Genomic DNA, 12,763 nt, shown 5'->3' on the forward strand with positions numbered 1-12,763 from the left:
GTAGTTATATTCTTGCACATAGTTGCAGTATTATAGTAGTTATATTCTTGTACATAGTGGCAGTATTACAGTAGTTATACTCTTGTACATGGGAGCAGTATTATAGTAGTTATATTCTTGTACATAGGATCAGTAATATAGTAGTTATATTCTTGTACATAGGGGGCAGTATTATAGTAGTTATATTCTTGTACATAGGATCAGTAATATAGTAGTTATATTCTTGTACATAGGGGGCAGTATTATAGTAGTAATTTTCTTGTACATAGAAGCAGTACTATAGTAGTTATATTCTTGTACATAGGGGCAGTATTATAGTAGTTATATTATTGTACATAGGAGCAGTATTATAGTAGTTATATTCTTGTACATAGGGGCAGTATTATAGTAGTTATATTCTTGTACATAGGGGGCAGTATTATAGTAGTTATATTCTTGTACATAGAGGCAGTATTATAGTAGTTATATTCTTGTACATAGGGAGCAGTATTATAGTAGTTATATTCTTGTACATAGGGGCAGTATTATAGTAGTTATATTCTTGTACATAGGGGGCAGTATTATAGTAGTTATATTCTTGTACATAGGAGCAGTATTATAATAGTTATATTCTTGTACATAGGGAGCAGTATTATAGTAGTTATATTCTTGTACATAGGGGCTGTATTATAGTAGTTATATTCTTGTACATAGGAGCAGTATTATAGTAGTGATATTCCCATATGAGAGAGGGCAGTATTATAGTAGCTATATTCTTGAACATAGGAGGCAGTATTATAGTAGTTATATTCTTGTACATAGGAGGCAGTATTATAGTAGTTATATTCTTGTACATAGGGGCAGTATTATAGTAGTTATATTCTTGTACATAGAGGCAGTATTATAGTAGTTATATTCTTGTACATAGGGGCAGTATTATAGTAGCTATATTCTTGTACATAGGGGCAGTATTATAGTAGTTCTATTCTTGTACACAGGAGCAGTATTATAGTAGTTATATTCCTGCACATAGGGGCAGTATTATAGTAGTTATATTCTTGTACATAGGGGGCAGTATTATAGTAGTTATATTCTTGTATATAGGGGACAGTATTATAGTAGTTATATTCTTGTACATAGGGAGCAGTATTATAGTAGTTCTATTCTTGTACACAGGAGCAGTATTATAGTAGTTATATTCTTGTACATAGGTGCAGTATTATAGTAGTTATATTCTTGTACATAGTGGCAGTATTATAGTAGTCATACTCTTGTACATAGGGGCAGTATTATAGTAGTTATATTCTTGTACATAGGAGCAGTATTATAGTAGTTATATTCTTGTACATAGGGGCAGTATTATAGTAGTCATACTCTTGTACATAGGGGCAGTATTATAGTAGTTATATTCTTGTACATAGGAGCAGTATTATAGTAGTTATATTCTTGTACATAGTGGCAGTATTATAGTAGTCATACTCTTGTACATAGGGGCAGTATTATAGTAGTTATATTCTTGTACATAGGAGCAGTATTATAGTAGTTATATTCTTGTACACAGGAGCAGTATTATAGTAGTTATATTCTTGTACATAGGATCAGTATTATAGTAGTTATATTCTTGTACATAGGAGCAGTATTATAGTAGTTATATTCTTGTATATAGGGGGCAGTATTATAGTAGTTATATTCTTGTATATAGGGGGCAGTATTATAGTAGTTATATTCTTGTACATACGAACAGTACTATAGTAGTTATATTCTTGTATATAGGGGACAGTATTATAGTAGTTATATTCTTGTACATAGGGGCAGTATTATAGTAGTTATATTCTTGTACATAGGGGGCAGTATTATAGTAGTTATATTCTTGTACATAGGGGGCAGTATTATAGTAGTTATATTCTTGTATATAGGGGACAGTATTATAGTAGTTCTATTCTTGTACACAGGAGCAGTATTATAGTAGTTATATTCTTGTACATATGAGCAGTATTATAGTAGTTATATTCTTGTACATAGTGGCAGTATTATAGTAGTTATACTCTTGTACATGGGAGCAGTATTATAGTAGTTATATTCTTGTACATAGGATCAGTATTATAGTAGTTATATTCTTGTACATAGGGGCAGTATTATAGTAGTTATATTCCTGTACATAGGGGGCAGTATTATAGTAGTTATATTCTTGTACATAGGGGGCAGTATTATAGTAGTTATATTCTCGTACATAGGGAGCAGTATTATAGTAGTTATATTCTTGTACATAGGAGCAGTATTATAGTAGTTATATTCTTGTACATAGGAGCAGTATTATAGTAGTTATATTCCTGTATATAGGGGCAGTATTATAGTAGTTATATTCTTGTACATAGGGGGCAGTATTATATTAGTTATATTCTTGTACATAGGGGCAGTATTATAGTAGTTATATTCTTGTACATAGGAGCAGTATTATAGTAGTTATATTCTTGTACATAGGGGGCAGTATTATAGTAGTCATATTGTTGTATATAGGGGCAGTATTATAGTAGTTATATTCTTGTACATAGGGGGCAGTATTATAGTAGTTATATTCTTGTACATAGGGGGCAGTATTATAGTAGTTATATTCTTGTACATAGGGGCAGTATTATAGTAGTTATATTCCTGTACATAGGGGCAGTATTATAGTAGTTATATTCATGTACATAGGAGCAGTATTATAGTAGTTATATTCATGTACATAGGGGCAGTATTATAGTAGTTATATTCCTGTATATAGGGGCAGTATTATAGTAGTTATATTCTTGTATATAGGGGGCAGTATTATAGTAGTTATATTCTTGTACATAGGGGGCAGTATTATAGTAGTTATATTCTTGTACATAGGGGGCAGTATTATAGTAGTTATATTCTTGTACATAGGGGGCAGTATTATAGTAGTTATATTCTTGTATATAGGGAGCAGTATTATAGTAGTTATATTCTTTTACATAGGGGGCAGTATTATAGTAGTTATATTCTTGTACATAGGGGCAGTATTATAGTAGTTATATTCCTGTACATAGGGGCAGTATTATAGTAGTTATATTCATGTACATAGGAGCAGTATTATAGTAGTTATATTCATGTACATAGGGGCAGTATTATAGTAGTTATATTCCTGTATATAGGGGCAGTATTAAAATAGTTATATTCTTGTATATAGGAGGCAGTATTATAGTAGTTATATTCTTGTATATAGGGGCAGTATTATAGTAGTTATATTCTTGTACATAGGGGCAGTATTATAGTAGTTATATTCTTGTACATAGCGGCAGTATTATAGTAGTTATATTCTTGTACATAGGGGGCAGTATTATAGTAGTTATATTCTGGTACATAGGGGCAGTATTATAGTAGTTATATTCTTGTACATAGGGGGCAGTATTATAGTAGTTATATTCTTGTACATAGGAGCAGTATTATAGTAGTTATATTCTTGTACATAGGGGGCAGTATTATAGTAGTTATATTCTTGTATATAGGGGGCAGTATTATAGTAGTCATATTGTTGTATATAGGGGGCAGTATTATAGTAGTTGGATACTTGGAAGATGAAGAATGCCCTTGTCTTGTAAAACCAGACAACGTACCAGTGATTTTGCTTTGCGTAGTTTGTAAAATGCGGACGTTGGTTTCTTCTTTTTCTCTATGTTCTGCTTGTTAAGGATTGTGGTCACAGTACCGGATTTTCGCCTGGGAAACATACAGGATGACTATTAACAAGTAAAAACGCCACTAATTTATGGGAATACAGCTGGTCATACAGATTTAGGTGCATATCAGCCAAATTCACTAGATTCGTCTGCACCAGGTGACGATTAATGGCACTCAGCCTCCTCAAAGATCAGAATTGAGCTTTTGGATTTCAACAACAAATCGATTCTTTTGCTTTCAGGAAGATGAGTTAACACTAGAGGCTTCTTACTCTCCTCTCCTTAAAGAGCACTTTTCCACCACCTGCATGGTCCTTTCCTAGAGGAGAACTGTGTGGCCTTTTAGTCTCCTCACATTGGCTCGGCACTCTGCACAATGAGAGATGTTACCACTTAAAAACCATTAAATGTGATACAAAATTAGTGCTGAGTGTAACTAAAAGTACAAAAAAACGTGCTAATACGGAGGCACAGGGGCGTTCAGGACACTGGGAAAGCTGGTTGATTCCCTCTATGAGAGCGGCCATACTGACTGTTTCCAGATTTTCCCAGAAAAAAATATATTATAAAGAAACGTCTGAAAAGAATGTAAATGAATGTGAAAAGACTAATCCCCGGATTGCCCGTATGGCGCGTCTTTCATCAGGCGGCCGCAGGTATTTACGCAGAGTCTTTGAGGATGACGAGCTGTTTCCTGGGTGTCGGAGAATATTTATGGTGCAGGATTTGTCAAAGCAAACAAGCAGGATCTACCGTCCCTCATAATCTGATCTGTCAGCGCTATTAGTCGTATACTCCACAAATATGGTCTTTATGGAAGAGTGGCAAGAAGAAAGACATTTGTGAAAGCCATAAGGAGTCCTGTCTGCAGTTTGCAATAAGCCATATAGGGGACAGGGCGAGCATGTGGAAGGAGGTGCTCGGGTCAGATGAGACCAAAGGAGAACTGTTTGGGCTAAATGCAAAACACTATGTGTGGCAGAAAACTAACACTGCACATCACCCTGAAAACACCATCCCCACCGTCACACATGGTGGTGGCAGCATCCTGCTGTTGGGAGGTTTTTTTTCAGCAGAGGCAGGGAAGCTGGACAGATGTGATGAGAAGATGGATGGAGCTAAATACAGGACTGGATTGTGAACCTGCACGGAGCTTGCCCGCTCGTCTCAGACGAGGCGAGACCCCAGTAAATAAGGGCGTCTTTAGAGGGGGCGCTTATGACTAGTAAATCCCTAAAACCGGAATGCATTAGCTTCACCCATTAAAATTAGAAACACCCCATCCCGTCGGGTGCTACGGGTCACAGGACAGCTGCACAGTCAGTGGTGCCGCCACCGATCTACATAATCATAGATTTTACATGCAATATTCTGTATATTCCACAGTGGAAAATCCCTTTAAACTGACGTCTCAATGCATAACCAGCAAAAATCTCACCGCCGGCCTCCCTGTAATCAGCAGGCGCAATGCTATACATGCTCATCCTCCTACTACACCGCCACCCCGTGCACATGGAGGGCTGAGTTGCACGACCAGGATGAACAATAAAGGTGCTGCAACCTTTAGTCTGCTGAGCGGTGCTGATCCCAAGGGTCACATCCCCTCCGATCACACACTGATGGCCTATCCTCAGGATATGGCGTTATTTGAAAGTGGTCACCCCATTTACACCGTGTGTGCTGTATGGCGTACGCTGCTCTGTCCTGAGTGCAGAAATACGCTGTGACACTACTGTCTTGACTCCTGGTGCCCCGTACATGGGAGATATGGAGCAGCTCTGGTCCAGAGACAATGAAAAGCACCTGGTTCTGGTCACACATGGCCGCCGAGCTCCACTTTCATGGACGAGCGACTTCAATCCATCACCGTAGTGAGGAGCAAAGTGATCAATCCCCCACCTCGCCTCACCTGTCTGCACCGGACCTGGGACAACCCAGTGATGCCGCTATGTCCTACCAACTACCTGCTGAGGTCGCTTCATTTGACAGATTTCATTTCTTTCCCACACTAGCAGAATAGTGAGCGCAGCTCTAGAGTACAATTCAGGATGGAACTAAGGATTGGTAATAGAATGATTTTGTACAGTGCCTTGAAAAAGTATTCATACCCCGTGAACTTTTCCACATTTTTTTCACGTTACACACTCAAACCTAAATGTATTTAATGTGATACCAACACTAAGTAGCAAGTATTTGTGACGTGTAAAGGAAATGATACAAGGTTTTGTAATTATTATAAAAATATAAATCTGAACATTGTGCCGTGCATTAGTATTCAGCCCACTGTAGTCTGATACCCCTTAATAAAATCCTGAGTGACCAATTATCCCCAGAAATCACATAACTAGTACATTGAGTCCACCTGGGTGTGATTTCTTCTCAGTATAACTACAGCTGTTCTGTGAAGGCCTCAGAGGTTTATGTGACAACATCAGGGATCAAACAGCATCAAGAAAACCAAGGAGACCACCAGACAGGTCAGGGATAAAGCTGAAAACCAAGGAGCCCACCAAACAGGTCAGGGATAAAGTTGTGTAGAAGAATAAAGCAGGGTTAGGTTATAAAAAAAAATAACCCAAGCTCTAAACATCTCAGGAAGCACTGTTCAATCCATCATCCAAAAATGGAAGAAATATGGTACAACTGCAAACCTACCAAGACATGGCCGTCCACCTAACCTGACATCCCAAACAAGGAGAGCACTAATGAGAGAAGCAGCCAAGGGACCCATGGTCACTCTGGAGGAGCTGCAGAGATCCACAGCTCAGGTGGGGGAATCTGTCCAAGGACAACTATTAGTCGTATACTCCACAAATCTGGTCTTTATGGAAGAGTGGCAAGAAGAAAGACATTTGTGAAAGCCATAAGAAGTCCTGTCTGCAGTTTGCAATAAGCCATGTAGGGGACACAGCGAGCATGTGGAAGGAGGTGCTCTGGTCAGGTGAGACCAAAGGAGAACTGTTTGGGCTAAATGCAAAACACTATGTGTGGCAGAAAACTAACACTGCATGTCACCCTTAAAACACCATCCCCACTGTCACACATGGTGGTGGCAGCATCCTGCTGTTGGGAGGTTTTTTTTCAGCGGAGGCAGGGAAGCTGGGCAGATGTGATGAGAAGATGGATGGAGCTAAATACATGGTAATCCTGGAGGGAAAACCTGTTAGAGGCTGCAAAAGACTTGATTGGGGCGTAGGTTCATCTTCCAGCAGGACAACGACCATAAACACCCACCAGAGAGGGTTTCGATAAAAGCATATTCCTGTGAGTGAACGGCGCAGTCACAGTTCAGACCCAAATCCCAGAGAATCTGTGACAAGATGTGAAAACTGCTGATCACAGACGTCTCCATCCAATGTCACTGAGCGAGAGCGAGGGAAGAAGGGGCAAGATGTCACCTCTAGATGTGCAAAGCTGGTAGAGACAGACCCCAAAAGACTGCAGAGAAAGCTGGAGAGACAGACCCCAAAAGACTGCAGCAGAGAAAGCTGGAGAGACAGACCCCAAAAGACTGCAGAGAAAGCTGGAGAGACAGACCCCAAAAGACTGCAGCAGAGAAAGCTGGAGAGACAGACCCCAAAAGACTGCAGAGAAGCTGGAGAGACAGACCCCAAAAGACTGCAGAGAAGCTGGAGAGACAGACCCCAAAAGACTGCAGAGAAGCTGGAGAGACAGACCCCAAAAGACTGTAGCAGAGAAGCTGGAGAGACAGACCCCAAAAGACTGAATACTAATGCACGGAAAAATGTTCAGATTTATATTATTAAAACATTTAGAAAACCCTGTATCATTTCACTCTTCGCACATACTTGCTGCTTAGTGTTGTTATCACATAAAATGCTAATAAAATACACTTAAATTTGTGGGTGTAACGTGACAAAATGTGGAAAAGTTCAAGGGTATGAAGACTTTTTCAAGGCTCTGTATAATGATGCACGTTTATTTTAATAAGAAGTAAAAAACCCAATCAGGACACAGGTGACTTACGCCTGCCGCGCTTGCTCCATAGGAGCAAAGTTATCTAGGTAGTTGAATCTGATGGTATCGGTGGGGTGTTTGTCGGATGACCGCCATGGTGGGAGTTCTCTCTTCTCTTCCTGAAACTTTATTGACCGGTGGGAGAACGGAGAAGAGTATTTTGTCTCGATAACTTCTTTACTAATTGGCTGCACATCGATGACTACAAAACTTTCCCTCGGAGGAGTCTACAATGGAGGATAATCAGATATCGTGTTATATAACCTGTACAGATAGCTACAATATCTTGGCAGACTCGGCTAACTCTACGCACCTTGGGTCTCGTCACATGAAGCTCTTTCACCATCTCTATGTACTGTCTCTTCCACACACCCTGCTCGAAAGGCGTAGGGGAAAAATTGAGGTACCAACCGAAGCGCAGGCATTTTGGCATCCAGAGCTGGTCCAGTTCTGTTAGGTTCTTCCAGTGCCAGCTGACCTACATGTCGCCAAACAAGAGGTCAGTCAGCTTGGCATTGTGATCGAGGTAGATGTTTCCACTATGGTCTGGAAAACTTAGAAACTGTCACAAATTTTGGGGGCAGAATTTGCATGGAAAATGCCTGAACATACATCATTACGATTAATATAGCCTCCATACATTATATTAAATGACATTGTCCCTTTAAAAGATAGCACCAATCCAAGGATTTCCTGAAAATACCAGACCGCCCCTGAGGTTCCCTCATATTCTGCTCTAGCCCCCGCCCCCCAAAAAAATAATCTTTGAGGATGTTGCATCAAACTCCAAGGAAACGAGAACTTGGACATCCTTCACGTTTTTTAACATTTGGGGAACTTCAGAAAATTCCTTTAACTCATCATGACCAGGTGAAAATTAGTTTTTGAGTTCTCACTTTTTCCTCCCCATGACTTTGTTGTTTTTTCCGCCGGCACGGCAGTGTGACGTCTGGTTTATTTTAGTTTTCAATGACTTCGTTCAGTTTTTCAAAATGAAAAAAACGGGAAAAAAAAATTCACAATGGGGGTGAAAAAATAAATACAATTCTGCCATTTTTTTTTTTTTTATTTATTACGATGATCATTGTGTGGTTAAAGTGATATGACATCTTGGTTCTCTCGGTCGGTACAATTACGATGACACCAAACATGTATCATTTTCATAATTTTATCGAGGGTGCGGGAATTCGGAAACTCTTAAAAAAAAAAAGGAATAACTGTTTGTGTCGCCATTTTCTGCGACTCGTAACTCTTTTACTTTTCCATGTGTGAGGGCTTTTTTTTATGTTTGTTTGTTTTTTTTTGCTTTTATTGATATCATTTTGGGGCACATACAACTTTTTTTAAAGCTTTTTTGGGGGGGGGGGAGGACAATTCAGGTGTTTCCATTTTTTCCTCTTTTCAGTGTTTACTTTATTGGTTAATTAATTTTATATTTTCATGGATTGGACTTTTACGGACGCAGCGATGATGAATATGACGGTTTTTCTTATCTCCTTTGTTGAATTAGGAAAGGGGGTGGGCAGACTGAAACTTTTTTTTATTATAGTTTTTTTTTTTTAAATATATATATTTTTTTGTCTCCTATGCATGGCTACCTATTGGCAACCAACAATCGGGTGGTGGTGATGGCCGCAATGGTCACGTAACATGTTCATGACACTCAAGGGGAAAGGGATAACTAACATCAAAGTGAACTGATTCGTCAAGTTTTGTGATTCACTTTTGGCAACAAGGACCAAAAATCTGTCAGATTTATTCTCCCATTGACTTTAGATGATCTGAACACTATTAAGCCACAGAGTGCTATTCAGGGTCTACCCCCAATAGGCCCCTTGTGGGGGCATTTCAGTGCCCCTTACTAGTGCAGATGTGAGAACTTTGTGTCTCTCAGGACTATTCCCTGACTACTCGGGGAATGACCGGTTCCTTTTTCGTACTGGATTAGACTGTGCCACGCTACGCGTAGGCAGGAGCTGAATATATAATGCCCATTGTGTGCCCACCTGTGCGCAGCGACAGAGGCTGCGAGGATCCAGGAAGGAGAAGATGTAGAGGCTGAGCACTCTCGGAAGCACCTTGCTGAAATCCACAGAGTCTCGGGGGGCTTTCTCCTGGAGATGGCCGCTACAGAATCGGAGTTGCGACACGCTGCATCGCTCCAACAGGTCACAAAGGACGCGGCGTCTCTGCGCGTCCGACCACTTGTCAAACTGGGGGCGGAAGGGAAGAAATGGCAGAATTACTCATGGGTAGAACAAGCTGGCTTTGAAGAAAGCAATGAGGAGATGTCGGAAGAAGAAGAAGGGGCATGGAGTATTATTGAAGGGGGGCCACAACGAATGGACCCTGGTGGCATTTCCCCCCAAATAGCGTTTCCTCTTGAAACAATGCACTTTACGACACTACTGCAAATCCAACATAATTTTTGCAGATGGAAACCCTCAGCCCAGAAACTAAGGATATGACCTGTGCATAGTATTCTCCGTGGATGGGCCCAGGAGCGGACACAGACAGAAGGGGCCCCTATGTAAAAACAGTATATGGGCCCCTTGCAGTCCAATAGCTCATCATAATACACAATTCCACCTGCTTTGGAGGCGGTAGTGGCCCCCTTTTCCTTTAGGGCCCCTCTGCAGCTGTCCAGGTAGCACCAATTTTTCACCTGGACCCAACAAAGCAATGAACCTGAAGCGCAACAATCTTATTAAAGTCTATGATGCTTTTTCAAAAACTTCTAATTACGGTTTCATAGACTGGAGGTTAATTAAGGTGGGGGCAAGGGAAGGGGTTGATTGATGGGTGGGGGTCTCGGTTGCTACATCAAAGCCTCCACCCAATAGGAGGCCATTGTGCAGGTGTCAGGGCCATAGCCTGGGTACACAGGTCATCAGATCTCAGTTTACTCCCCCCCCCCCCCCGTAATGAGCCATCAATCAGCCCTATAACTCCAGACTCAGTGCCCGGGCGCTGCAGAACCTCTTATTTATATATACTAGATTTGCCAAAGGGCTGAGACAGAGAGGACCTGAAAAATCTGATTGATAGTGCTTTTGGAAGTGCATTGAGGTGAAGGGTGCATTGCTGGAAAAGGGAAAAAAAAAAACTCTTTAAATCTCTTAGTTTGCGAGTGTGAACGAGCTGAGTGTGTCCGGAGCGTAAGTGCGAACGAAAGTAAGTGTGTGACTTGTTTTTCAGTGACTTGGATTCATGGAGTTTGGAAGGGAGGACTTTGAACTGAACTGCTGTCTGTATTTTATTAATTCTTTGCTTTTCTTTTTACTTAACATTCTGTCTATTGCAATCCCCATTAGGAAATGAGCTCCATTATTGACAATGTTATCCAGTGTACATCTTGCCACATGTATGCATTCCTTGAACAGCCGGTCGAGGTTGCTTACTGCTGCGCGAGATGTGTGCACGTTGTGCGTTTGGAAGCCCAGATACTGGATCTAAATGAGCAGCTGGCAACACTGAGATCCATTGACAACATGGAAAGGAGTCTGCTGCTCACTGAGCAGCAGCTCACTGGGGTAGATGTGGGGGAGAGTGGTAGTCGGGAGCTGCAGGACAGTGAGGCCGCTAGTTGGGTGACAGTTAGAAGGGGGGGTAGAGGGAAGAGTGCCAGGGAGGCTAGTCCTGATCTGGCACACCCCAATAAGTTTGCAAAGTTGGCAGATGAGGTGAGTGACGGTACAGGGGTAGCAATGCTGCAGCAAGGCATGTCCCCTGAAAGCCGGAGGAGTGTCAGCTCCAGTAAAGAGGGAAATAGGAGAGTAGGGCAGGCTAGGCAGGTGCTGGTAGTGGGGGACTCAATTATTAGGGGAACAGATAGGGCAATCTGTCACAAAGACAGGGATCGTCGAACAGTGTGCTGCCTACCTGGCGCTCGAGTCCGGCACATCGCTGATCGGGTTGACAGATTACTGGGAGGGGCTGGTGAGGACCCAGCGGTCATGGTGCACATTGGCACAAATGACAAAGTTAGAGGTAGGTGGAAGGTCCTTAAAGATGATTTCAGGGAAATAGGCTGCAAGCTTAAAGCAAGGACCTCCAAGGTGGTATTCTCTGAAATACTGCCTGTACCACGTGTCACGCCAGAGAGGCAATGGGAGATTAGGGAGATAAATAAGTGGCTCAGGAACTGGTGTAGGAAGGAAGGATTTGGGTTCCTGGAGAACTGGGCCGACTTCTCAGTTGGCTACAGACTCTACGCTAGGGACGGGCTGCACCTCAATGGGGAGGGTGCAGCTGTGCTGGGGGAGAAAATGGCTAGAAGGTTGGAGGAGTGTTTAAACTAGGGATTGGGGGGGAGGGTATTCATTTTATAGGTAGGGAAGATAGTGCAGATAGTGCCCTGGGCACAAATAAAGAAATTGGGGGTGGGGTTAGAACAGTCAATAAAGTAAGAAGGAATAGAGGTACAGAGAGATACATAAAATGCATGTACACTAATGCCAGAAGCCTCACCAACAAAATGGAGGAATTAGAATTAATTTTGTTGGAAAATAATTATGACATGGTAGGGATACCTGAGACGTGGCTGGACGAGAGCCATGACTGGGTAGTTAATTTACAGGGCTATAGTCTGTTCAGAAATGACAGTACAAACAATCGAGGGGGGGGGTGTTTATATATAAAATCATCCTTAAAACCCATCTTGCGGGAGGATATATGTGAATCTAATGAAAATGTAGAGTCCCTGTGGGTGGAGATAAGGGGAGGGGGAAAAAATAATAAATTACTGATAGGAGTTTGTTATAAGTCTCCAAAAATTATGGAAGCAGCGGAGAATATCCTCGTAAAGCAAATAGATGAAGCAGCGACTCAAGGAGAAGTCATTATTATGGGAGACTTCAACTACCCTGAAATACATTGGGGGACAGAAACATGAAGTTCAAGCAAAGGTAATAGGTTTTTGACAACTATGAGAGACAATTACCTTTCACAACTGGTTCAGGACCCAACAAGAAGGGGGGCACTGCTAGACCTAATATTAACCAATAGGCCAGACCGCATATCAAATATACGAGTTGGGGGTCACTTGGGTAATAGTGATCACAATATAATACGTTTTCATGTAACCTTTAATAAGATGTGTAGTAGAGGGGTTACAAGGACACTAA

At 41.3% G+C, this 12,763-nt stretch overlaps 1 protein-coding gene across 1 annotated transcript in view; it reads right to left on the bottom strand.

The window, feature by feature from the left end:
- FBXO16 (F-box protein 16) overlaps positions 1 to 12,763 on the bottom strand; it is a 44,198-nt gene that overhangs the window by 4,452 nt on the left and 26,983 nt on the right. Inside the window, exons 4-7 of the mRNA XM_073673872.1 lie at positions 9,644 to 9,850; positions 7,951 to 8,115; positions 7,647 to 7,864; positions 3,597 to 3,699 (exon numbers count right to left, since the gene is read on the bottom strand). Of these exons, the coding sequence (XP_073529973.1) occupies positions 3,597 to 3,699; positions 7,647 to 7,864; positions 7,951 to 8,115; positions 9,644 to 9,850 (693 nt within the window). The remainder of the gene's footprint in view (positions 1 to 3,596; positions 3,700 to 7,646; positions 7,865 to 7,950; positions 8,116 to 9,643; positions 9,851 to 12,763) is intronic.

The sequence above is a fragment of the Phyllobates terribilis genome, unplaced genomic scaffold (genome assembly GCF_046119375.1).
Source record: "Phyllobates terribilis strain yellow unplaced genomic scaffold, ASM4611937v1 Scaffold_3__8_contigs__length_932513732, whole genome shotgun sequence".
In the NCBI taxonomy this organism is placed as follows: Eukaryota; Metazoa; Chordata; class Amphibia; order Anura; family Dendrobatidae; genus Phyllobates; species Phyllobates terribilis.